The 24,958-nt window shown below is 44.4% G+C and overlaps 1 protein-coding gene across 1 annotated transcript in view; it reads right to left on the bottom strand.

Moving 5' to 3' along the window:
- Nucleotides 1–24,958, bottom strand: part of PREP (prolyl endopeptidase) — a 113,771-nt gene that overhangs the window by 28,187 nt on the left and 60,626 nt on the right. Inside the window, exons 8-10 of the mRNA XM_059176980.1 lie at nucleotides 22,389–22,580; nucleotides 18,412–18,609; nucleotides 12,697–12,800 (exon numbers count right to left, since the gene is read on the bottom strand). Coding sequence (XP_059032963.1) covers nucleotides 12,697–12,800; nucleotides 18,412–18,609; nucleotides 22,389–22,580 — 494 coding nt within the window. The remainder of the gene's footprint in view (nucleotides 1–12,696; nucleotides 12,801–18,411; nucleotides 18,610–22,388; nucleotides 22,581–24,958) is intronic.

Here is a 24,958-nt window from a genome sequence, read left to right as displayed (position 1 = left end):
GAAAAGCAATCTGAAGCAGGAGGAAGAGGGGGAGGGTAGGAAGACAAATCATAGTTGTTAAAAGACGGAGATGTTCAGTTAGCTTAGCAAGGATTATTTTTTCTTAAGAATCTTTTAAAAGTTTTAAAATATAAGCTTTCAGATTATAGCATTACACAAGACTGTTCTAACTAGACTAACAATGCAATACAACAAATGTATGAAAAGCAAAGCTAATCCCTCAATCCCACCTCCCTCCCCCATAAGAAATCACACAGGTCTTCTCCCCTCTTCCTCAATATACCCTGTTCAGCCACCAGTCTGCCCCACTGCTCCTGAAAGTGCTCTTGTCAAAATCACAAATGAATACACCTGGTCAAATCCAAGAACTTTTTCTTTCCTTATTTGACCAACCACACTGAATGCTGTCTACCACTGTCTTCTTCTTACCCTTTCCTTGACCTCTTGCTCCCCCATGTCTATGGTTTGTGGGCTTTTCTTACACCTCCCTGGCTACTGCTTCTGGGGCTCCCTTCCTGGCCCTTCCTCCAGCAGCTAACCCCTGGCTGTGGGGCTGCTCACAATGCAGTTCTGACCCTCCCTCACTCTACTCCATGTAATTCTGTCCTTGCCCCAGATTTAAACAACACACTGAAGATGTCCATGCTTGTAACTCCAACTCAGATCTCTTCTTTTGAGCACGAGATTCAAATATCCAGCTCCATACTTGATATTGCTACCTGGCTGACAATGTAACATGCACAAACTTGACACGTCCAAAACATCCATCCTCCCAAACATGGCCTCCCCAACTCACTACCAATAACTTGACATATGATAGCAGCTGCTTAGATTCCAAATCTCAGAGTCACCCTTGATGTGTCCCTTCCCCTCTCCCCTCCACGTGCAGTCCCTGAGTGCGTCCTGTTGATTCTTCCAGGTGTTTTCCAAACCCCCTCTTCCTTACTGTCCACAGTCTCTCCGTTAGAGTAGGCCTCCTATGTTTTCCCTGGTCTACTGCTACAGATATGTTCCAGCAATCTCTACAGCAGCATCTGGCCCTTCCATCTATTCTCCACAAAATGGAAGATGGCTTTCTTAGACGAGAACATGTCACACTCCAGTATAAAACCCTGCAAGGACTCCCACTGCACTTAGGATCCCTAACAAACCCAAACACACCCATGAGGTCCTGCCTTCCCCCTCACTTGCCACACCAGTCCTCTCTCAGGTCTTCTGTGAGGCCAAGCAGAGTCTTTGGTCTAACGCATCTCAACTTGGTTAATTCCCCTGAACATCGCCTTTATGTTTCCACTGACATAACACAAGGGAACTCTGGTTGAGCACCCAATTCACACTGTCATTCCCGGACCTAGTTATTTCACTCACGGCCCTTTCACCAACTTGCAAAATCTCCATGTTTATTTTCTGTTCACTTGTGTTTTTTGGTTTGTTGTTGTTTTCTTTCTGCATGTACTCCTCTTAAGGGCAAAGACCACAGCTCTTTTGGTCACTGTTTAATGCAATGCTTGGCACAGAGTAAATTCTTAATAAACACATAGACTGGATGAACGAAAGTGGTTCTCTTCCCTATCTCACTTCTCCAGAACAAAGCTGACCAACTTCTGATGGCAGGTGAGGAAGACACCTGTTGGCAGCTGTAGATGGTCTAGAGGAGGAGTGGAAGTCTAGGCAGGGGAGCAGACATGGTGCCGGCAACACTCTACAACAATCCTTGGTCCCTCCTCTCTGCAGATTCTGAGCAATGGTTCAAAGTCGGCACTTCAACAGTCCAATCTGCAGACTCCCTAGCAAAGCACCAGCCACAATTTAGAGTATTTGTATTCTTCTCTAATCTTTTCCAAATATTTAAATTAGCTATATGGACACTAATCTTTGGAGCTGAACTAGCTGTATCCTATGCAAAACATGGAAGGCCCCAGGGTTCTGACGAAGGCAGCATATACATGATAGTTTTTACGTGCACCATAAATAGTTTTCTGTTTGAGAGTCAATTTCAGAATTACCCACTATCCGATCTGGGATCAAAGAGCATATTCTATGTTTAAAAATGTTTACATGCAAATTATAGGCAAATTAATATTGATATCCACTCATAGACATATACATGTAGACACACGAGGCAGGGAGGACACAAGGCTCGCCAGCTATGACTTAACTCAGCAGAACCAAGTAGCAGATGATTTTAAGTGTATTAGGAATTTATATGGGCTGCATTTATCAGTACAGCTATACTAGGTAATGTACATTTCCTTCTTTTGAGACATTAACCAAGGTGAACAATAAAGCCTTCTCTAGGGTCTTAATGAGGCCACAGGGTTTCCTATCAGTTCCTACATGACAACACAGAACCACCTATCTCTGGGGACTCAACTGGTGAACTGGGAAACTGGGAGAGGCTGGCCGAGCCCCTCAGGGCTGATAGCACCAGCTGTGCCACCGTGTGATAAGGGACAACTCGTCTAACTTCCCTGCAGCCTCTTCAGCTCAAGAATGGAAATCACGGGAGTCCTGACTATGCAAAGAAAGGAGAGGAGGTGCTGAGGACATGGGCATGCAGCCTGGCACAGGGGGTGCCCACATCCTTGCTCTACTCCCAACTAACAGCGCCACTAGCCCCTTTCCCCGTCTTTTGCTTTTGACTGAGTTTCCCAGGCCAGGAACAAGAAGAGAAGCTTCTATAGAAGTTGGGACTTGGTTGAGTACTCAAATTGTATAGAACTTCAGAAAATGTGGTAAGGAAAAAGAATAGTGCAATGACAGTGCATGGAGAAAGGAGAACCAAGCAGAGGTGAGTCTGCATATGGTGGGCAAGGGCTTGGTTGGGAGTTAAGCCTTGATGAAGCCGAGTATTTGGGGTCGGGACTTGGGGCAGCGAGGCAGCACTTTTGCGGGGCTGGATGAAAGAGGGCATCAAAACTGGGGAGAGAAGCTCACACCTGACACAGACAATGACCACACATGAACCTGTGTGTGCCCCTGTTTAGTACCCTCACAGTGCCTTCTACCTGGTGATGTTCTGCCATCATGTTTGCCACTATGACAGCATTTCTAATCTACCACTTACACTTGGTCAGCACTGGGAGTGAACAGAGAATGATCAAGCCTACTTCTCTAAACCCAGGTCAAGGTATACCTGACCCCAAACGAAAGGTTATACTTATGGACATGGAACATGTTTCCTTCCTTCTGCACAGACCAGTGAAGTTAGGCTGTAACAGCTTTTCCTCCAGGGAGATAATGGAGTATCTGGAGTGCCAGGTCTATTTTTACTCAGTCGCTCATCCATCGGCCATCAGTGTAATGCAGGCAAAGGGGAGGGGCAGGAAGAACTATGGAGCAGGTGGAGAGACCACACTAAGCTCCTATGTTCTCTTCTCCCCATCTGCCCTAAAAGACAGAGCAGAGCAGGAAGCCAAAGAACACTTGTCTAGATGGCAGCCTACATAAAGACTTACCCTTGGGGTTTAAGCGGGAGACAGTCACAGAAAAGCAGAGAAAAATTCCTCCAACTCTCTCCCATTGAGCCTTCTCAGCACAGAGAAAATCTAAGCACTTTTAAGATTCCAGTTTCTAGATATCCACCAAATCCTATGAACTTTTAATCTAACTTCACCCATTAAGAAGGCAGAAATGATGGACAGACACTGGAATGGGTGTACTTGTCTAAGAAAAAGCAACTGAGAAGGATGCTTCCTTTGGGCACAGAAGTGTCTTTCCAGGTTCACGGCACAAGAAGCCAAGGTCTTGGGCTAGCGCTTCCAAAATAAATCTGAGGATATTCTTCTGAATTTGAGTTTGAAGCAATCTGATACCCGTACTGGCATCAGTGCCAACCCGAGTATGATCTTGGGGGAGGTCCAGCAGAGATAAGATGACAACAGAAAAGCCATAAACACTTCAAGTTTCATTCCACTTTTAAGTGGAGTTTCAAGCTGCCATGTGGCAATCAACATTTAAGACTTACATAAAACTCCTCTGACTAAAACACAATGTATGTGTGCATATGTGTGCGAATATATCATATATGATAATGGATAAAGAAATGAGAATCTCCATTAACATGCAACAAGATTAGAAGAGAACACTAAAATAAATCATAATATTTATAAGCAGTTTTAAAGATGTATTTATGGGCCTTTAGTGTCTCCCTTTTCACACAAGGAGTATTTTCATTGTTGAACAGGTTCTATAAGAATTTACACGGTAATCGCTGTATACTTACACGATGCAGAAACATACTTTTAAAGCTAAGCAGGTGTAGGAATTCAGAAGTCTTTTAGTCTAATTTACTTTAAAGGTGGTGGTGGGGGGGAACCAACAACCTGAGCTATAGAGTGTGCAAATAATTCATCCTGATAACGAAGTGTACAGATCAGCACAGCTCTGAATTCTGTCAATTATTTACATTGTTGCCTTGATTTTTAGTTTCCTCATCTGTAAAATGAGAGGTCTCAACCATATGAACTCTAAGGTATATACAACTGGAATGCATACAATTTTGTCCGTAGCCCAAAAACATATTAGTGGTAGACAGATCACCTAGGAAAAAGCGAAGAGGCAGCTATGAAATTAGAGGCTTGACACCCTCCTCGGAGGCTGATGCATGCTATGTTTCCGTTCTAATGAGCAGGTCCTCAGGGATGGCCTGGGTCCACATACTTCACAAGAGGGGTGGTTGGGAGATGGACTTCCCATGGAGTCAAACATGTGGAGAGCCACCTGGCCCTAGCTTACCTGGCTTCCTCAGTCTCCCAGAGATGACCCCTTACAGTTCACCTCTATTCTAATTCTCAGAGTCCCATCTTGTGCCTTACATTACACTTCTGCTAAAGTCAAGGCCAGAACTCAGGAAATACATATGATCATGTTCTGGAAGCAATATTGAAGGTCTTTCTTCATGGGAGAAGCACCTCTTTAAAAGGTGTTTTCTCTTTGTAGTACCTGATTTCTGCTGTCTGTAATTACAACATTTGAATATTCACCTTTTCAGTCTTTGTTTTCCTAATCCTGACCCTGAGGTTTAGGCAGCTGGCCACCAGGTGGTGTTTGGGTTCCTTGGTCTCAGGGTCGACACACCAAAAATTTCCTTTTTAGATTTTCATTTATTTATTTATATGAGAGAGAGAAAGCACAACGCAAGTAGAGGGGCCAGGGCAGAAGGAGGAGAAGCAGACTCCCTGCTGAGAAGGGAGCCTGATACCAGGTTCAGTCCCAGGACCCTGAGATCATGACTTGAGCGGAAGGCAGAGGCTTCACCAACCGGGCCACCCCAGGTTCCCCATCCACACCAACAATTTCTACTTAAGTCCTGTTTTGTCTTGTGTGACAGATTGCTAATCTATTCCCCTGTTGCCTCCCCCCAAAAAGGCCCTAATTTTTAGCTGCACATATTTTTTTCCTGGAACTAAAACGACATCTCTAAACCTCATTGCACTGGATGGGGTTAGATGAGTACTTTTTCACCAGAAGGTGAAAGCAGACAGAATACATGTCACCTTTAAGCAAACATGCTTCTAAGACAGCTGGCATGCATCTTCCCTCCCCCGCTGCCCTGTTCTTCCCTACTGCTGCCTTCCTGTTGGCTAGAAAGTAGATATAATGGGGCTGCATGGTCAGAAGAGTTCAAGGACCATGAAGAGATGCTGGGAACAGAAGCCAAGTGTGATAAAGCAGCAAGAGAGCCGGAGCGCAGATTCCTCGCACCTTAGATACTGAGGGTACCATCAGACACCCTGGACTGGTTCCTCCTGAGCTTTTCTCTGAGATGGAAATAAATGTCTCTCTTCTTTAAGTCGTGGTTGTTTTGATGTTTCCTGGTGCTCACAGCTGGATCTAATCTGAATCACATATCTTGAGATTCAGATTCATTTTTATTCTTTTAAGGATTTATCCCTTTGAGAGGAGGGGCAGAGGGAAAGGGAGAAGCAGACTCCACGCTGCGTGTGGATCCTGACATGGGGCTCAATCCCAAGACCTTGAGATTGTGACCTGAGCCAAAACCAAGAGCACGTGACCAAATGAGCCACCCAGGTGCCCCAAAATTCAGATTCATTTTTAAAAACAAAAATCATCAAAATGACAAAAGGTAACTACCATTTGCCCACATACCATTCATAGATGATACCACACCACTGATTCAGTTCTAACAAGAAGGAAGCTGCATGCTACTCTGTTTTCTATAGGATAAGGAAATAGGACGCTCTTTTTCCAAGATTGTTTTCTAGCAAGGAGCTGGAGCTAATTATTAGCAGTGAGTAACCTGAAACTGACCCACCTGCATATCATCAAAGCTCAGTAACCTGCAACTTTTTATGGATCTTGAAAGCCGTGACTCTTAGAACCAGGTAAACAAAATTTGAATCTATTTAAATGACTATTCCATAGGACAGCAAACTCAGTTTTATCTGTAGATATCAGATACATTTTAATGTACAGATTAACAAATGTAATATAATTTGTAAGGTACATATTACAAACTTTGTGTGTACTAAGGAAGAAGAAACCTCCAAGGAGTACCGCTGTCTCCTGCGGTACTGAGTTTACAGGTTGCTGGATCTCTGATGTTCAGGGCCTCTAATACAGTAAAGAACAATAAACCTAGATGGCCTTCCAGGAAGTGAATCTGAGCCATTCAAACAGCATCAATGCCTGTTAACTCATTAATGTCTCCACAAAATAAATTGAGCAAACATGCCTGCTGCTGGCTCACCATGTCCCCCGCAGGAGGGCCAAGCAATAGGGCTTCTTGCTGGCCGCCCCCCTCAGGCTCTCAGTCACCAGGGTGGGTTCTATGGTTGTCCTGGCCCCCGTCTCCGCTTCCTCAGTGCAGTTTCAGAGAAGCTCAGAGCAAGGTCGGCACAGCCTGGCTTTCACCCACGTTGTCACAGCAAAGCCTCACACAGAAGGCTCAAGAAACCTCCCCAGGCTTCTCATTTTGGGGACTGACTGCTTAGTTCTCAAGCCACCTTGTGATTTTTACTGAAAGAGGGTTGTCTGCAGATGGCTGCAAGTAAAGTCCTTTTTAAAACAGGAAGAGGATTTACTTACCATGCTATGAGGACGGCACTGACTTGGGTCCCCATAACTTACTTTTCTATTATTAAAAAAAAAAACAACAACAAAAAACTCTTCAGCAACCTTTGCAGTCAAATTATTTTAACATGGCTGATATGAAAAGGGGAAAGAGACCCAAACACGTACCCTCTGAAAAACTATACCCTCAGTCTAGAACGCCTACATGACGGAGTGCTAAGGAAGGGTGGGGGGGGTCTGTTCATGCGAGAATACGCCGCGGTGAAAATCATGCCTCGGATCACTGGGGTGCTCCAGCACTAAATCACCAGCAACAATTTAAAGCAGTTCCCTCGTCATTTGGAAGCACGGTGACCCCTCAAAAAGTTCTTTGGGAAAATCTCCCTGCAGTCACTCTTCACTGGCATTTCTGAACATTTCTGCCCGGCAACCATGAGAACACAGTGCTACGGAGAAGCTTTATCACCAGTTCAATGGTCAGCTCACTGGGGATGTGGATGAGTCAAAATCCAAGAACTGGATGTCCCATGCGCTCAGCACAGAAGTTAACAAACGTTAAAAGACTAATTAATGTTCTGAGAACGTGTTCTATGGACAGCAAAGCCTGTGTAGGCTAGCAACCACACACCAGCTAGCACCGAGGCTAGAAAAACATACACTAAATTAAAGACAAAAATCCCCACACTCCCTCTACCTCAAGGCATCTTGGTAAACCCAAAGAAGTATTTAATTTTAACATTCCTTTTCAGTTACCCAGCAAACACCTTTGGGATGCTCCTGGTGTTTTGTATGCATTACAGCAGGTAAACCTCAGCAAAGTCCCTACTAAGCATAAGAAAATAGGAATCAAGACAGTTCAATCTGTTAAATACCTATGATTCTTAGTATTTTCATAATATAGTGTTTGCTTTCACCCATAAAATTGGACTTTCCTTCCCAATTTTTTGTCTTTTAAGAAATGTGGAAACTGTCGCTAATGGGAGTTTATTCATAGTACACTCCGTTCACTGTTTTTTTTTTTCCCCCCCAGGTCCATAAATTTTGTCTTTCCTTTGGGGATGAAAAAAGAAAAAAGCCAATCCCTCAGCCTGGCTGGACAAATGAGATACTGAGAAACCAAAAGGTGCACTTTGCTCCTCCTTCTACCACATTCCACTGTGGTGCAAACACTGGTCCATACACAAACGACAAAAGGCAGCCCACTGCACGGGATGCTGAGGGCTGGATTCCCTTCTTGAATTTGCTGTGAAATTATTAATCAACCTGCCATGAGAAGGCAGAAAGGCAGAGGCAGTCTCCAAATGAGGCTGGTGGTAAAGCTGGTCAGGAGTCTCATGGAGAACTAGGGACAGCAGTAGCGCCCACCTTCCTGTGTCTTCAACACCGCAGCACTGACCGAAGGCTGAACCCTGCCTGGGCTCACCTGAGAATACCCTGGCAGTGTCTGACCTTTCAGATCTGTATGTCTCAACTCTCCAGTCTGACTTTAAATTTCCCACGGTCAATGTCCTATGTCTAGAAACTCTCTGTATTCAAACAGTACCATTGGCATTGAAGGTCAGGTCATACCTGTTGATGGACTAAATTTAACTAAAATGTCCCTGTTACTTAATGTTTGTTTAAAACACATTAATGGTCATAAAGGTAGACAGATTTTTTTCAGGTCAATCACTTATTACCAAACTTGTCTTATGAATGTAATTTCTAATGCTCAGCGTTTCAGCTTTTTTTTTTTCAATTTAATTTTATTTTTTTCAGTGTTCCAAAATTCATTGTTAATGTACCACACTCAGGGCTCCATGCAATACCCTCCATGATACCCCCCACCAGCCTCACCCATCCCTCCACCCCATCTAAAACTAAATTTTTATATGTACCCCTGATTGGAAGAGAAACAATTTTCCAGGATCTGATTTTCAAAATCATATTCTTGAGAAAGATCAACTTTCTACCCGCAGCTGCAGTTAGGAATAGGTAAAGGTTATACAGTTTTGTTCTATGTCTGTCAGCAGAATATGATGTCATACCCTCCACCACCCCCCCCAACCCAAATTCAAGATGTGCTGGGTCTTGGGAATGTACAACACACAAGAATAGCCCTCTGTGGCCTAATTAGCCACGTGTTTCTCTGACCTTCTCTTTCTCCTCGTCTCGGTCTGTCTTACCAGCTGTCCCAGCAGGTAGCTCTACGTGGTCATGACCACCATTAATTGCATCTGACTAACCACGCAGCGTAATCCGTGCTGCAGGATTTGCTCCCAACAATAACATGCCTCACAAAATGTAAGAAGGGATCACAGACAGCCCAGAGGATCTTCTTTTTAAATCATATACGGAATGAATACGAACACCAGGGTCAAGAGGAATCAAAAGCGACATTACCCTAAAGTGACTGAAAACAAAAATCTACCTCCTCCCCCGCCCAAATGCTGTGGATGCTATAACACACCCGTCAGGATGGTTTCCAGTCACGCGCTAATCCCTCTCCAAGGCCTGCTTTTACAATGGTTAGGTCATCGCTGGCAACACCGCTGAGAGCCTAATCAAAACGTGAGGACATCTGTCACGCTCACATCTCACATCAAGGTTCTGCTGATACACGTGACTCTAAGCCATCGCACAACGGAGCTGAAGTGACAGAAGTTGTGGTGTTGGGATATCAAAGAGCATTTCCAAGGCACCCGTAAACGATAAAAGAATTCTGTTTTGGTAACTCACTGCAAGATGTCTGCTGTGTGCAATCAATAGGCAGAAACTCTGCTGTTGGCATTCTATGACTACTCTGTCCACAGGCAGAGCTCTGCTGTCAAAATCCGGAAATGAGGAGCAGCGCATTGACATGTGGGATGCACCTGTGCTCTGTCTAGCTACTTTTAAATATTTACCATCTTTCTCCCCTTCTTCTTCCCTCCTGCTATGGTAAAAACAAAAGGTTGTCGTCCAGTAGCTCAACATCAGGGAAGTTTTCTCTGTGAAGCAGAGAGCCAGGCAGAGGAGCTCAGCTGTGTGACACTGCACACACCGGTGTCACCCAAGCCTGTCCCTTCCCTGGTTAGATGTGTAGATGTCGGGCTACCCACGTGGCTGAGAGAGTTCTACTCTGCTGAGCATGTGCTCAGGTGTAATGAGTTATCTTTTCATTTATAAAAGAGAACGGTACAGATTAGCTGGTAACTAGTGTCTCTGGGAATCATTTATCAAGAATATCACTATTGCCAGCATGGACAAGAACGGCTACAATTCCAACTGTCCCCTCCCCTACCCTCCCTGTGAGGAGAGTAACCTCCCTGTAAGCAGCTGCCTCCCTGGTGTTATTATAGGTGCCCCTCCCTCCTCAAACCCCAAGATAACTGCAGACTTGAGCACTAATTTGGGGAAAGCTGGAAAGGAGAAGAAAATAATGTGTTTTCTAATAGAGCTGAGGGGCTGAATAGTCAAGATGAGGCGATGAGGGGCGCCTGGGTGGCTCAGTGGGTTAAACCTCTGCCTTCAGATCGGGTCATGATCTCAAGGTCCTGGGATCGAGCCCCGCATCGGGCTCTCTGCTCGGCGGGGAGCCTGTTTCCTCCTCTCTCTCTCTCTCTCTCTCTCTGCCTATCTGCCTACTTGTGATCTCTGTCTGTCAAATAAATAAATAAAAATTTAAAAAAAAAAAAAAAAAGATGAGGCGATGACACAGGGTCTCTCTTGGGTGACTGTCCAATTCTAGGGCAGCCAATGCGGGACCCTTGAGTGCAGAAAAGGGACAGTCTGCAGGTACTGCTCGGGCAGCCCTGGCATTACTGATGGGGGAGGCGATGGTGTGTACGCACATACCCTGGCCCTGAGGTTGCTGAGGCAAAGACTAGACACAGGCCCTGGGAAAGTGACATGTGACATTTGATAGGGACAGATCTCCAATACATGGAGAAAAGGGATAACAGACAAGAGTGACAGCCTAATAATGATTTTTAAAGTCTACTACAGGACTAGGTGAATGAGCGAACCACGTAAGTGCCAGACGGACTACTGGCTCCCACAGGATCTCTCTCCGGGCAACGGCTCACCTTGAAAATGAAAGCAGCAGCAAGCCAAAACAGATATACAGAAGACTAACAGTATGTTATATTATTTCAAATACTGACTGAAAAAACGGATTATATTCTATGTGCCAGACACAAAATATACATCATGTCATATAACCCTAGAGGAATCCTGCAAAATAGAGATCACCTCTAAAAAAACTTGGAGAGGTTAAGTGACTCATCCTATGTCACCCAATGAGCACATGCACATTGCAGGCCCGAAAGAGCTTCGTGACAAAGAACCTGTGCATCTACCAAGAACATTGGGATTTTATAAGTACTTTTTTTTTTTTTTTAAAGATTTTATTTATTTCTTTGGCAGACAGAGATCACAAGTAGGCAGAGAGGCAGGCACAGAGAGAGAGGGGGAAGCAAGCTCCCTGCTGAGCAGAGAGCCCGATGTGGGGCTCGATTCCAGAACCCCAGGACCATGACCTGAGCCGAAGGCAGAGGCTTTAACCCACTGAGACACCCAGGCACCCCTATAAGTACTTTTTAATATAGACCAGGGATCAGTCAACTTTTTCTCAGAGGGCCAAAAACTAAGTGGGCCATATAGGCCCTGTTGCACTCACCCTATCAATGCACCAAGCCCGCCACAGGCACTATGTCAACAGATGGGCGTGGCTGTTCTCCCACAAAACCAGAGGCTGGTTTGCCAAAACCTGCCAAAACCTAGAACAAGGGGTGACAGGCTGCAGCCCTGGGCCAGATCTGGCCCATCATGGGTTTCTGTAAATAACACTTTACTTATGATATAGATGTAGGTCACCATCCAGACCATTTCTAGACAGGTGACGGGTAACTCAGCAGGCTGAGTTTCAGAGAAACACTGTGGGAGCATCCACTCTTTGTTCTACACTCGGTTCGGATTCCCAGTCTGTGGTCTGTGTGGTTTGGTCCTCCAGGTTGGAGAGGCCTGATAAAATACCTGGTACCTCACAGGTGACCTCTCACTGCAAAGGGTCAGACATGCTACGTCCTCAATCAATAAGTGACTCAGTTTCTGGGAGACTCAGTACCTCTGGGGAGCTGGAAATGCAAAAACGGAGCTTCATAACCCGAAAGGACAGGCGGCCAGAGATGGAACTTGTGGTGCCATGACGATTAATCAGTTGTCATTCATTCTAGTATTTTGTGGAGTGCCTCGTCTACACCAGGCACAAGTACATGGGACCATCAGATGGAAAAGACGGACTCCAAGCGCCTGAGGAAAGACTTTGTGCAGAGCAGATCTGCATTGTTACCTGGGACACCACGAGACCTGGGCTAGCCAATTCTCAGGCAAGCAGACAAACAGTGTTGCTTCGACAGCTCCTGCAGGAAGATCCCCCCACAGGGGCTCTGGCGGCTCATCGAGAGCAGCTGCTGGGGGAGCAGAAGCTGCAAGCTCTAGGAGGGCAGGACCGTGCCCGGCTCCCTACCCAGGGAGAGCAAGAGCCCCAAAGACACCTGTTGTGTGTATTACCCGCGCTCCCTCCGCGGCTCCCTCCGCGGCTCCCTCCGCGGCTCCCTCCGCAGCTCCTGACACACTAGGGTGGCGACAGCCTGGCTCGGGCGGAAGTCAGGTTTTCTAACTCTCGTAGACGCTCCATACCTGGATTGTCTGGTAATCGGAAGCATCGATCCCTTTCACCGTAACCTCTCGGAAGACTCGTGGCTCCAGTTCCTCTTTGGTGAGGTCACAGTGATAAATGATACCTAGAAGGAAGTGGAAATCCTGGGTTAGTTCACAGACTCACTGGATACGAAGTGGGGCGGCGAGGGTCACACGGCACAGCCAGATGCCATGAAGAGCATGGGAGGAGCATTAGCGAGGGACCGCGGTATTCTCTGCTGCCGAGTAAGGGTCCCCGCACCAAGACAGCTGAGAACGGCCCACTGCAGGGGATGCCATGCAGTGTTCCCTCCTGCTCATCGCCACCACATCGGGCCTTCCTTCTTACACCTGTAACCTGCGAGGGCATTTTAGAAGATTCCACAGCATTCTGTTGAGTATGAGAAGAGGCAGAAAAATGTCACGGTGGAAACTTAACAGGTTGTGCCTATGCCAGGTCGCGTAGGAGTGCAGGTCAAAGAAAACGGGAAACTTCATGTAAGGCCATTTTACCTTTGAGGTTGAGTATGACGCAAAACTCAAACGATTTGCCCACAGTCAACAGCCAGTCAGGGTCTTGTGCTGGGAACTCTGGGGCTCCAGACGGGTGGCCATGGGTACCCGATGGCCACCCGTCTGCGGACACACATGTGGATAGCAATCAGGGACTCAAGATGGCCAGGTACCATTTTCGAGTTACTTTTAAAATTCTGATCATCCCATTAACTGTGTGCAGCACATTAATGAATATACACCAAGAATGCCAGCTTATTTAATCCCTAATTAAAATTCCATTTCCTGAATTTAATGCTATTACACTCTAACAGGGAAGAACTTGATCAAAGAAACAATAAGTAAGATGAGATGTTACTATTTGGAAACAATGACACTGGGGTGGTTTATGAAACAGAATTAGTCATTCACAGTGACTGGTGTGGAAACAACCCGCCCACACAATACTTTAAGCATATGCTGTCAAATATATGAAAAATCAATTCAGTGATCCCAATACTTGCTGGAAAACTAGAAACTAAAATGGTACTCCCACAGGGCACATTCGAATTGATTGATCATATATTATAAGGGTGGCTTGCTTTCTTCTCAACTCCTCTGTGCATGTGGTTCATGAGCCGATGAGAAACAACATTCTGCACCCCCAATACGTTTACATTCTTTAATAGCACGACTGCTGATCTCTATGAATGCCATCGCAAGTCTCATGCTTACAGACAAATTATTTCAAGGTACTATAACAGGAAGTATGACCAATATTGATAGACGATAAGTAATATGACCAAAGTACTGCCTTTCCTAGTTTAAGTCATACTTGGATATCTGTTGAAATCTGTCTTTGTACAGCAAGTAGTTCCAAACTACATTCAGGGTATACATTTTTGGGGTGGGGGGAGGCATACATTCTAATGTACCAAATACTAAATAGTGTCCTTGTCTAGATGAATGTAATCATGAGGGTGAGGCTATTTTCAGAGATATGTTAATTTCTGAAAAGTTTCTAGATCAGTATGTACTTGCCCCCTTCCTCAAAACACACAAACATATGAATCTTAAAAAAAGAAGAAAAAAAAAAAAGCGAAGAAGAAAACCAAGCTGTACCACCAAACAACTAACAAAAAAGACTGCAAACCAAGCAGGTACCATTTGAGCCTCTGACTCACCTTGGACCACAGCAGCCCGCACCCCAGTGAATGATACGGGCCCAGGCAGCCATCACCCCCACCTGTGACAGGTGCTCCGTCAATGACCTTACACAAGCCACCAAAGTACTAGAAGACAAATTCCTCTGTGAAAGACCATGAATTGGAAATGTACTCTAAATGCCTGTTCATCCGGAAGAACTAAGACGTCACACCCTCTAACAGCAGAATGAAGTAAGTAGGCAAAAGGCTCTGGCTACTATGCAGGGAAAGGGTGCCAAGAACCCGACTTCTGCCCTTCTGTTTTGCACCAAAGTGGCACCGTGGAGGAGGCTGGGTTAAACCTGAACGGACAAGGCTTAATAAATACATTTGATCAATACTTTCTCTTTACAGATCCGTCTGGGTTAGCCTGGACGAGCCCATCACACATTCACATAATGTGAAACCCTATTATCTAATGATGCTTGTGTCCTGTCTGATTTGGCTTGCTAAGTCCAAGGGAGGTGGGTTTGGAGAAGACACCTTAGAACCATAGACTAGAGAGGACTGGTCAGGTGATCTCTAGGAAATTAATTTCCACGTTTAAGGGGTGAAGACAGAGCTGGGTAATGGAAGTCCCTTAAGGCCAGAGGAGGTGTCTGGACTTGAGGAGTCGGGTCTCCTGATGAAAAGAGAGGTTTAACAAAGCCCTATTAGTAACAGGAAGAAGGCAGGGATGATCGGCTCATACAGTCCCAATAATCCAAAATAAATGTAAGGAGGTAAAAAAAATGGGAGTGGGAATTAAGAGGAAAGGAGATACACTGTGAGAGACTGTGAAAGAAAAATCAGAGGACTTGAAAACAGGGTAGGTACAGAGAAGGCAAAAGAACTTTTTCCTAAAAGATGATCCACACAGACCCACCTGGGTGGCTTTTAATGTTATTAAAAGAAAAAAACCTAAGTGGAAACTAAAACAAGTCTTAAAAATGTTTGCCCTCCTTGGTATTTACACAAAGGAGTTGAAAAGTTATGTCCACACAAAAATCTGCACACGGATATTTATAGCTGCTTTATTCGTAACTGCTAAAACTGGGAAGCTTCCAAGATGTCCTTCAGAAGATGAATGTGTAAATAAACCTCGGTACATCCAGACAATGGGATATTATTCAGGGTTAAAAGAAATAAGCCATTGAGCCCTTGAAAAGCTATGGAGGAAACTTAAATGCCTAGTTCTAAGTGAAAGAAGCCAATACCATATGATACCAACCAGAAGATATTCTGCAAAAAGTCAAAACCGTGGAAACAGTAAACAGATCAGTGGTCGCCAGGGGTTGGGGGGAGCAGAGAGGTAAACGGAGGGAGCATGGAGGGTTTTTAGGGCAGTGAAGATATCCCATAGGATGCGATAATGAGGGATACATGTCATTACAGATTTGTCCAAACCCACAGAATGTGCAACAGCAAGGGTCAACCATAATGTAAACGAGGGACTCTGGGGGATTACGATGTGTCAGCGTAGTTTCAGCAATGTACCAACTGTCCACTCTGGTGGGGGAGGCTGTGATGCGGGGATAGGGGTATACTGGAAATCTCTGGTACCTTCTCCTCGATTTTGCTGTGAACCTAAAACTGTTCTAAAAAATTAAGTCTTACATTTTTTTATTTTGTGCCTTTCCCAAACAGTCTGGCAAAGGCTTCTTTGCTCATCCCTGTTTCCCAGAGCCATGCACCTGGGACTTGCTATACTGGATTATTACAAGGTGTGAGTCTGTCTGGAGCTAACCTTAGACAACCCTTTGGGGTTCCATGAATACAGAATTAATCAGATCAACCAATAAGTGGTTTGGGCCACAGGGAGTAAGTGCATCATGTTCCAAATTGCCCTGGCTGCTCATGGTCACCCAAGTTCAATCTAAGGTACAAAAGTCTAAATAGCCTGGGTTCAAGATGCAGTCTTCACTGTGTGCCTCCATGGGAAACAGGGTCACCTGGCCCCCACTGGCCAGATGCACACGTCCTAACAGCCGGAGCTGAAGTTATTGTTGGCCCCGAGGCTTCACTTAGCATTTGGTATCTGTTGTTTACTGCAGTAGTAGACAGCTAACCTTCAGAGACCAGGGAGAGAGAGCTTCTGGTATGGATGTGCCTAGATGTATATATATACTCACTGACAGTTTCTTGCTTTTGAGAGATCATCATGCTCTGATGGCTATTTTTACTTTGGACCAGCAGACCTGAGTCTAGAAGACCTGTTCTCTGGTTTTAGATCTAAAAAACTGCATTAAAGGGAGAAAAGAGAAAGACTGAGGCAAAATGAGTAAGACAAGACAAAAGGGAAGAACAAAGCATTACGACAACAAATTAGAGCTTGTTTAGAAACTGCCTGGCAGTACTTTGCAACTTTTCAAACTTCACAGCAGTAATAGTCACGGATAGTGTTTCACTGCTTGGCATGGAACCGTCCCTTTACAGTAGGTCAGTGAGCCCTTTCTTGCCCAGGTAATGAGGAGCTTGTTCCTGAGTCACAGAGAGTCCTTGCAGGAGGTTTATAGGCCCTTAGGGACACTGGCTTTTGTTAAGAATAGGGGAGTCACCCCTATCCTGTTCTCCTCACTGCCCTTCATCCATTTAAACTGTTTAAGCTATGGAATTTTCAAAGTAAAAACTCTGGAACCCAGTATAAATTAGGGAAATAGGGAAATAAATGGTGAACCCAAACAGCAGTGGGTTCAGAACGATAATCTGAAAGAAATGGATTTTTTTCGGTTCTGGTGCACTGGCTGCTACTGTTCCCCAGGGCAAAAGGGACATGGCATAGGACCGTCCGACATGGGATTCTTGACCTGTCAGTTTCCAACTCCTGGTGCAGGGCATGGTTTCTACAGGGCTGTGGGCACTTTCCCCAGACCCTCTGGGTCCTCTGAAAGGCACAGGGGAAAGTAGAGCTGGCCGGCATTCTGGATCTACCATCAGACCTACTTACAGAAGAACATCACTCTCTTGGTTTCAGTAGCCCCGACAGCAAGCTGTCATGCCATTAAGACTCCTCACGATTAGCTGCTCTTTGACACTCTCTCTCTCTCTCTCTCTCACACACACACACACACACACACACACAAAGTAGATGAGGCATTGCCGCCACCTGGCTGAATCCCATGATGAAAGAGCCGCTTCAGCACCTGTCTTGCTCTCTCCCCTACAGTCCCCCAGACTGTGCTGGGACCAGTGATTGCCACAAAGCCAGTCAGGACAAAAGGGCTATGCAGGAGCTTGAAAAACAAACGAGGGAAGTGCAGAAATGTTTTCAGCCAGACTGCTCTTAAGATAGGGTCTGCTAGGTCAACATCAAGCTGCCGATGGAGCCAGACTCCTGGGACAGATCAGGGTATGTGTGTGGCTCTGGTGACAACAAAATCCGGGCAGCCAAGTGGAGAAGCAGGAAAAACCAAAGCAACAAAATGAATGTGATCAACTGAAAAAAAATTACAGAGAGAACTGTTTGCTTTGGACAAAATTAACCCATACCATGGAACACAGTATCGTAACTTCTAAGCATGGCTTTTTTTTTTCTTTTCCCTTGAAACAAGGAACATATTTTCTCTATATGATGTAAGACTACACTTTTAGAATTATATTTTAATTCAGTTTAACAACAGCACAAATTATTCTCAGTCTGTTTTAGAAAACAGGTTTTTCATGTCAGATGAGACCAGAGATTTTTCTTTTATGCTTTTAGTTACTCTGCACTGTGTGTATCTTGATCTGTACAGACCAAAGGCTGAATCTCAGGTTCTACGTGTTCACATTAATTTTTTAAATCACCCTAGAACACCAGTTGGTCCTGTACCCAGAAGGATACTCAGGATATAAGATGAATGAGTGTGCCGTTTTAGGCTTTCACATTTCCCTGTGTTCTAAGCATCTGTTTTACTGTTTTATTCCCATTATGTAATTCTGGCTATACTACAGCGTATGGGATTTTCAATAACACAGCATTCCATTTCAATTTCCCAAAAGAAACTTAAACATTAAGTCTGATTTTTCAGCTGAGTAACACTGGTGAAAAGACTCTCACCTGGAGATAAAAAGGAAGTAAACTGATAAAAGATTTCGGTGTCCTTCTTCTGACCGCTGTACCCCACAATGCTGCCGACTTCCAGGGGGAAGGTCTTGAGGAGAGCACCAGTGGCCAGGTCGTGAAGCTGCAGAACGTTCCTCACGTCATGAAGGTAGCACAACACCAAAAAGTTAGACCTCACACAAGCGACCCATTCTGAAAAGGTAAGGACAGATAAAAGCTAACATGGCTTTGAAAAGTAGTGAAAGGCAGACTTTACTTCACTGAACAACACCTCTTTAACTCTCCATTGTGCTATGCAGCAATGAGACTTGCATAGTGATTTTGTAAGTGGATGTAATCATTCATCTAGTTCCAGCATATTCCTTTAATAAATTATTACTGTCATGTCCAGAGGAAACAAAATATTCTGCAGAATATTTTGTGATACAAATAATCCTGCCTACTTATTTTGGGCCCAGTATCATGGTATAGGAGGTAGAACCATGTCTGTCAGGGCTATTTTTCCAACAAAAATATATTGCACCCCAGGTATGTGCCAGATACCCTGCAAAGTCCTGGAGAAACAGGCAGGCAGATGATGTCACTTCTGCCCTTAAGATACAATCATATAAAAATACAAGTAATAACATGCAAGCAGAGGTAAGTGATAGGCTGGTTGGGAACCCAAAACACACAAGAGCCCTTAAGCAAGCGCTGAACTGCACCTTGAGTGCAGGGGTGCAAGGGGACAGGTGCCTAGCGTGGTGTCAGAGACAGCACAGCTCTCTGGGGGACGAGGTGGGGGGAGGACAGGCACCTCAAGGAAGGACAGCCAGAGCTGCGAATGGAGAGAGAAAAGGAATACGAACGACCAGCAGGGAGGGAGGGAGACTGGTAAAGAGAACACGTGAGACCTCCAGAGACCTCCATTTCGAAGAAGACAAAAAGGTGCTCAGTGGTGGGCGGGAGGAGGGGGTGGGGCGTGCAGGGGTCTGGTGAGCTGGACAGGGGAGGTTAGTGCGCACTGAGCCGTTACGGGGGAGGTACTGTTTGCACTGAAGGGTGACAGGAACGAAGATGACAGCAATGAAGGATGCAGCACAGCGAGGTGGGGGGTGGTCTACGGAAGGAGGGAGGGGAGACGAGGAAGAACACGACGGCCACCGTTAGCCAGTCACACCACATCAAGCTGGACCAAAGTCTAGAGAGGGAAGAAAAAAAAAAAAAAAACTCCACTTCCCAGAAGAATCATCAGGACGTGGTAACTGTGGGCATATGGACAGGAAGGCAGAGAGAGGAGTCCTCCTCAACTCCCGGGATTGCGACGAGGCCAGGAATGGTGCTGCCAGTGACAGAGCCAGGACAGGAGGTGAGGGGGCTCATGGGGAGAGGAGAAAGCGGAAGGGCAGGCCCCGAGCACTACCTGTTCTGGTGTGCGTGGGATCGGCCTGAGGTAAGGACAGCCCCCCTCCCCCTGGAGGGAGAGACGCTATAGTACATGGAAGGACAGGGTGACAGGAAATGTAGCTCCAACTCGTGGAAAAAACAAGCCTTTCATGCTGTGGGGTGTGGTGGGGGGAGGGTCCCGACACCTATTCTTACAACCCAAAAGAAACTAGCAGTTCATGCTTATAAGATTATTAATTATCAATATGAACAAGACATTGGCCAGAGGGAACTCCTGAAGATCACCCGGGGCCTCCGTGGTGCTGGGTTGTCTGGATTACCACAGCAAGCTTTTCCGCCAAGTGAGGACAGAAGAACTCATATCTAAAAGTAATTTGCTCATTGTCCAATGCAATTTGTTTAAAGTGCCTCCATCAAGCAATATATTTCAGGTGGCCTTAATGTTTTAAATAAAGTACAGGGGAAAAACTGAAGTAAATTATTTCTGTCAAAGAATAATCACTCTGTGTTAACTATGACCATGTCAGAATTATAAAACAGACAGACTGAATAAGGAAAAGACAAGGTGATGTGTCGACTGTCATTAATAAAAGCTCTGACTTTATGGCTGCACTTTATGACTCATCTCTGGTTCTTACTCTCCACAGGGCATTCTGTGCTAATGATATATAGCAAATGCAACAGCGCTTCTCTCTGAATTGATGAGTTCTGGTGAATATTGAAGGTTTCCACTTTCTAAAGAACTTATAACCTTAGAGAAGGAAGATTATAAAGATATATCACGTCCCCCCAAATCTCCAAGCATCGATTTGCATCTCATTCAATCTAGTGAAAGAGAATGTCACCTTAAGACAAAAGCAGAACCACTTCCTCAGGACTTTAAAGGCAGAAAACTCACATTTTTGGGGGGATGTTTCTATCTCTGACAGCTCCCTATATAAGGATCACTGGTGCAACCTGACTTGCTCCTGAATAACACCCAGGCCACCTACATGAAGACTTACGCCACTAAAGGCTCACCTGGACCCACCAAATACGAAGGGGCAAAATTCATGTGGCACTTAGGAAGCACTCACTGAATGCTGGATCTTGCCACCCTTGGGGGGATATTCTGTCTCAGTTTGGCTTGAAGCCATCAGGCTACTGAAGTCACTACAAACCAGATTCCTCATACGAAGATGTTAAAGGAAATGGCTAAAACCGTGTTCCTTGGCTCATGGATCCCTCATCCAAATATAAATGAGGGTCAGGCAGTGAATGAAGATTCTGAGGAGACAGGTGGAGAAATGTCCTTGAAGAGAGCCCCTGTCATGTTCTGCCCCACCCTCCCTCCCCCCGCCCAAGTGAGGAGCCCAGCTTATGAGAACATCTAGAAGCCAGAGGAAGGGCCTGGGATACACTGCTGCCTCAGAGTTCCAGATGTCGGTTTTGCAGGAAAGAGCAGGCATGGGGTTTGTCTTGGGTCCTGTCCTAAAGAACTTCCCAGAAGGACGTGGAGACCTCAGTAGAGAAGAAAGGGGTGGAGTGCACTCAGGTGCCCAAGGGCTGAGGAGAATCTCAAGCAAACACCCACAGTAGTGCTTCTTCCAGGACCAAGAGAACTGCAGAAACAAGGGCCAGCAGGAAGCCCTCCCTGAGACAGTCCGTTGCCTGTCCTTTCCCTTCTACCCCTTTGCAAGGCCAGGTTTAATGTGTCAAGCACAGGGCATACTGCCTTGAGCTAAGGGGGTTAAGAATCCCCTACTTTTCTCGGATGTGAACCTGGACCTGTCTGATTCTAGTACTTGTGCTTTAACTCACTGAAAGTCACAGAAAGAACTGCTTTATCAGACAGGGCCACTCTGCAGATCTCAGAAGGAACTGTTTTCCTCATTTTGTACTTATATCTTCACAATTTGGGATGGCCCTAGATTTTACCCTATTCAATCCATCAGCACAAGTTCACATCTTCCAAATAAAGTCTTCCTTGGCTTGAAGGTACCAGACTCTCCTTTTGTATAAAAAATGGTAGCAAACTTCGTGGGTCTTAGTCTCATCAAATTAGCTTTCAGGCTATGAATAATTTATAAAGCAGCATATCATTTTTGGAAATGGTATTTTGGAAAATCACAAAGAAAATGAAATGGCACTCTGAAACAATTGCTAAAGGGAGGTTCTCAAGAGGTTAATGTAGCTCTGTGCACATAGGAAGTTTCAGTGACATCTGACAACAGTCTCTTCTTTTCCAATGAGAGGACTGTAGATCCACTCCGAAATCTACAACAGGTATAATACAAACAGCCAAAGGTTATTCAAAAGCCTAAAAGCTAAGGATTCTGATCTAAATGGTTTACTACAGAGAGGCAACTGATATTAAAACAATACACTACCGCTGGAAGCCTGGATTCATACTCCACAATTTTCTGAAGACCCTGCGTGACATTGTACTAACCACACAGATGCTGTTCAGACACTTCGCTCTCGATGACTGAAGGCTGAAGGCTCGTTACCTTGTAACCAGTCTCCAGAGAATGAGAGCTGTACCAGTTTTTGGCCTTCTCACTAAAAACAAAAGCACACAGTGTTCCAGTAGCATGGGATCTTACCTAAGACATCCTTCTCGTGCTCAGGAACAAGCACTTTCCACTTCGACTCCTCAGGATCTGTGAAGTCGATGTTGATTAGGCGATAGTTAGGCGAATGGCGATTTGTCTTGAATGTGAACACCGTCCCCTCATTGGTCACATAGTCATATTCTCCTTCAAAGTTGTCGATCAGTTTTACCCACTTCAGGATTCCTGGTGAGAAACCAAAGATCCCTGTCACCTCTCCTGTGCCAAAAACAGTGTGGTTTATTTATGTGTATGTTAGGGAGGACAGAAAAGTCTGTCCATGGAACACAGAGCAGACACAGTATTTGGAAGATCTAAGGCTTGAAGACAGCAAGGACAAGTACAGGTGAATTTTAAGGTTTTTAAAAATGTGAAGAAAATTTTTTTCCTGAAAACCCCGGCAATGAAGGAGACTGAAGGCCCTCTCCTCTAAGCATCCTGCCTCATGTAATCTAGGAAATCCTCCTCTACCTGAGTGTGTCTCCTGTTGGAACACTACCTTCTACCTCAACTGCCACCACACCATGCCACATCTTCATCAGTCCCCTCTGTGTCTTCTGGCGGTGGCTCTCCCCAGGATGATTTCAAACACGTGCACACACACAGATACACACAAGACACACACATACACACTCACAGGTGATATCACTAACACACACATACACACACACAAACAGGGTTGATTTTACACTAAATGCCACTTATAAAATAAAAAATATAAATAAAAAAAAAAAACCACCAGGAAGACATCTATTTCACAATGTGACCGACACAGATGTTCAGAATACTTTACAAAAGTTCTATAAACAAATGAGCTCTATGATTTCTAAACTACTGAAAGGCAATGCCAGATCTTAGCTACTCTCTAACTAATCTCCTACCTTAAATTTCTCAGTGAAACTGCTAATTTGGATAGTTTGTTTATATTCCTTTAGTCTCTCAAGGCTATTTTACATTATCTCAGTCATCTCCATAGCATAATATCTTATATGATATTTTTTGTTGAATTAAATTTAACAAGAAAAATATACTCTGATGGTAGAAAGAGAAGCTTGTTTTTTGTTTTTTTTTGGAGACATAGCTGAATTAAAACCCCAGCTCAACTATTTAATGGTGTGACCTTGAGTAATCTCTTTATCCTCCCCTAAGCTTCATTTTCCTCAATTGTAAACTAGGAGGAAGTTGATTCAAAAAATATTATAAAGTGACTACTAATACCTACCCACAACAAAAACTCAATGAATATTACGTTCAAACAAATGACTAGAATTAAAATAATAAGCAGTTAAACAAAAGCTATAGCTTTCTTATATGCCAGCAATAAGCAGTTAGGAAACATGGGATGAGGACGGCCCTCTCTTAGAGCAGAAGCAAAATTAATACTTAGGAAGGCAGGGCACCGGGGTGGCTCAGTTGGTTGAGTGACTGCCTTCGGCTCGGGTTATGATTTTGGAGTCCCAGGACCTAGTCCCACATTGGGCTCCCTGCTCAGCAGGGAGTCTGCTTCTCCCTCTCACCCTCCCCCTGTCATGCTCTCTCATTCTCTTTCAAATAAATAAATAAAATCTAAAAAAAAAAAAAAAAAAAAAAAGAATGCACTTAACATGAAATGTGGAATCTATATGAAGAAGGCTCTAAAACTTCCCTAAGGCATCCTAAAAGCAACAACAAAAATACCCTGAATAATTGGAAACACATACTATTATTTCTAGATGGGAAGACTCAGTATTTCAAAGGTGCAAATAATCCCAAAGGAAATCTATAACTTTAACATAATTCCAATCAAAATTCAATTGAGAATTTTAGGGAATTTGACAACATCATTCTAAAGAGAGGGGGGAAGCAGGCCCCCTGTCGAGCAGAGAGCCCAACACAGAACTTGATCCTAGGACCCTGAAATTACAACCCGCGCTGAAGGCAGAAGGTTAACCCACTAAGCCACCCAGGAGTCCCTTTAGCAATGCTTTTCACTTTAAAGTCTACTTTGATATTTAAACAGCTATGTGATTTTCATGGTAACATTTTGGGCCGGTTGTCCTCTGCAAAATGATCCCAATCATGTTATCATTTCTGAAAAGATTTTCTTTTCCAGGTCTCTTCACCACTCATGCTTTCCACTTCTTGGTGGGCTACATTCCAGGTAATTTCCTTACATTCATATTCTAATTCATTAATTTTCTCTTCAGCTGTGTCTAATTTCCTCAACCTAATAACTGAATTTTTTAATGTTAATAACCACATTTCTTATTTGCAGAAATTCCATTAGTCTTCTTCCCGTCTGGTCATTCTTTATGATATGTCATTTCCTGCTCATACTTCCAAGCTTCTTGTTTATTTTTGTAAAAGCAGAATCACATTATTTATTTTATTTATTTATTTATTTATTACATTATTTATTTTTAAAAGTATATTTAATGTACTTATTTTACATTAGGAATGGGATAAGTCCACTCTGCTTCTTCTGGTTGTTCTATTGCTCATGCTGGTGATTTTGTCTGATTTGTGACTTTTTAAAAAAAAAAAAAAAAAGGTTTTATTTATTTATTTGACAGAGAGAGAGATCA

This window comes from Mustela lutreola, chromosome 6 (genome assembly GCF_030435805.1).
Source record: "Mustela lutreola isolate mMusLut2 chromosome 6, mMusLut2.pri, whole genome shotgun sequence".
NCBI classification, from domain to species: Eukaryota; Metazoa; Chordata; class Mammalia; order Carnivora; family Mustelidae; genus Mustela; species Mustela lutreola.
The sequence above is the reverse complement of the archived record's forward strand: the minus strand, read 5'-3'. Positions and strand labels throughout refer to the sequence as shown.